Raw genomic sequence first — 1,552 nt, 5'->3', positions numbered from 1 at the left:
GCTGCTCAGTGTCCCTCCAAACAGCAGCTCCTCCCCCATCAATGGAGCACCCTACCATGCTCTAGCAGTTCCAGAGCACAATAGGAGTGAGATGAGAAAACATCTGAGCCTTGGAGCCAACTTATGGAGCCAGACAGGTCTAGCCTCTCCCCTCTTCACCCCCACCAAAGTTTCTCCCTGGCACACCTGGCTGTCCCTCCCAGACACAGCCATGCTGGGCCACCCTACAGCCTGCCATGATAACTGGGGTCAGACGCATCTCAACCCTATTCTCAGCTTGGGCCTGGCTGACCTCCTCTATCAAGAGCTGGAATCTCCCTCTCCCTTCATCCTCCTCCTTCCCAAAACCAACTTTGTTTCCACAAGTTACACCTCTTAACTATTTCCCAGTTTAAGAAAGTTCATGATTAAAATGCTTCGACCAATCTAAGCAAAACGCCTAGGAGAAGCCTGGGCTCTGTCTCCAAAGTGTAAAAGAAGCTCTCAGTAAGATAATAGATAGGATGTGATAGGGCCAACTCCAGAGCAGCCAATGCCACTAAGCACATTAGGTGTGTTATCTTTCATGTTTGCTTCTATGTCACTCTTGAAGATGGTGACAACTGCTGCATGCCAGGTAGTGCTGATCCCCACAAGAGGCCCCTGCGGCAAGAACTCTGATTACCCCACCCTAGATGAGGAACTGAGGCTCAGAGAGGCTGAGTAACTGCCCAGTGCCCAGGGGCTGCTGGCTCCCTGGTAGGCTTTCAGGAAGGGTTTACTTCCCAAGGAACAGAGACAGAAGGAACTGTGAAGCACATGCAGCTTCAAACACAACGATGGTGTTCCTTTTCTTCAACTATGGGATTATGTGTGGTTTTTACCTTGATTCTTTACATTTTACAGGTGTTTTATCCATTTTTATATCCATTCAATAAGTAATTTAAAAAGAAATCAAAAAAGATATAAACAAATGGGTGGAAATGAGTATAGGGACAGATGATGTCTGGGCCATTGTTCCTTCCTCTTCTGCCATGCAGAAGTTCAGAGTCAAGTGAGAGGCTCACCCTGAGCCAGGCAGAAGCCTGCTGTCTGCACGCGCAGACTCTAACTTGCCCCTAGTCTGGGCCATATCTTATGACTAGCATCTTCCCGAGGGCTGAGTCAGTAGTTCTAACTCTGCTTTTTCCCTTCCAAGCCTGTGCTCCTGAGGGCTCCCTCAGACCCTCCAGGGAATGCACACACCTGCAGCAGCAGCAGCTGGGCCGGCCGCTCAGGGATGGACGTCACAAACTCCAGATGTTTGGCCCGGTCAAATCCACTGGTGCACAGAGTAGGGCAGAGCAGCTGTATGACAGCCCTATAGTCGCCGGCTTCATAAAGCCGCTGAATTTCCTCCAGGGATTGGCACCGCTCCAGCGACTTCAGGTTCTTATCAATCTGAAAAACCCCAGAAATGCTGTTTGAGCGCAAACCCCTTACGCCAGCCTTGAATCTGGCCAGTGTTTATAATCAGACCTAGATGAAGATAAAAATTAGACTCTGTCTCCCCCACCAAAAAAAAAAAAAAAAA

General features: G+C 49.2%; 1 protein-coding gene across 1 annotated transcript in view; it reads right to left on the bottom strand.

Moving 5' to 3' along the window:
• The window catches only part of CABIN1 (calcineurin binding protein 1), a 172,723-nt gene that overhangs the window by 132,269 nt on the left and 38,902 nt on the right, over positions 1-1,552 (bottom strand). The window contains exon 16 of the mRNA XM_023508926.1: positions 1,225-1,419. Coding sequence (XP_023364694.1) covers positions 1,225-1,419 — 195 coding nt within the window. The remainder of the gene's footprint in view (positions 1-1,224; positions 1,420-1,552) is intronic.

This window comes from Otolemur garnettii, unplaced genomic scaffold, assembly GCF_000181295.1.
Source record: "Otolemur garnettii isolate 467f Iridium unplaced genomic scaffold, OtoGar3 scaffold00292, whole genome shotgun sequence".
Classification (NCBI taxonomy): domain Eukaryota; kingdom Metazoa; phylum Chordata; class Mammalia; order Primates; family Galagidae; genus Otolemur; species Otolemur garnettii.
Note: the sequence above shows the minus strand (reverse complement) of the source record. Positions and strands in the feature narration are given on the sequence as shown.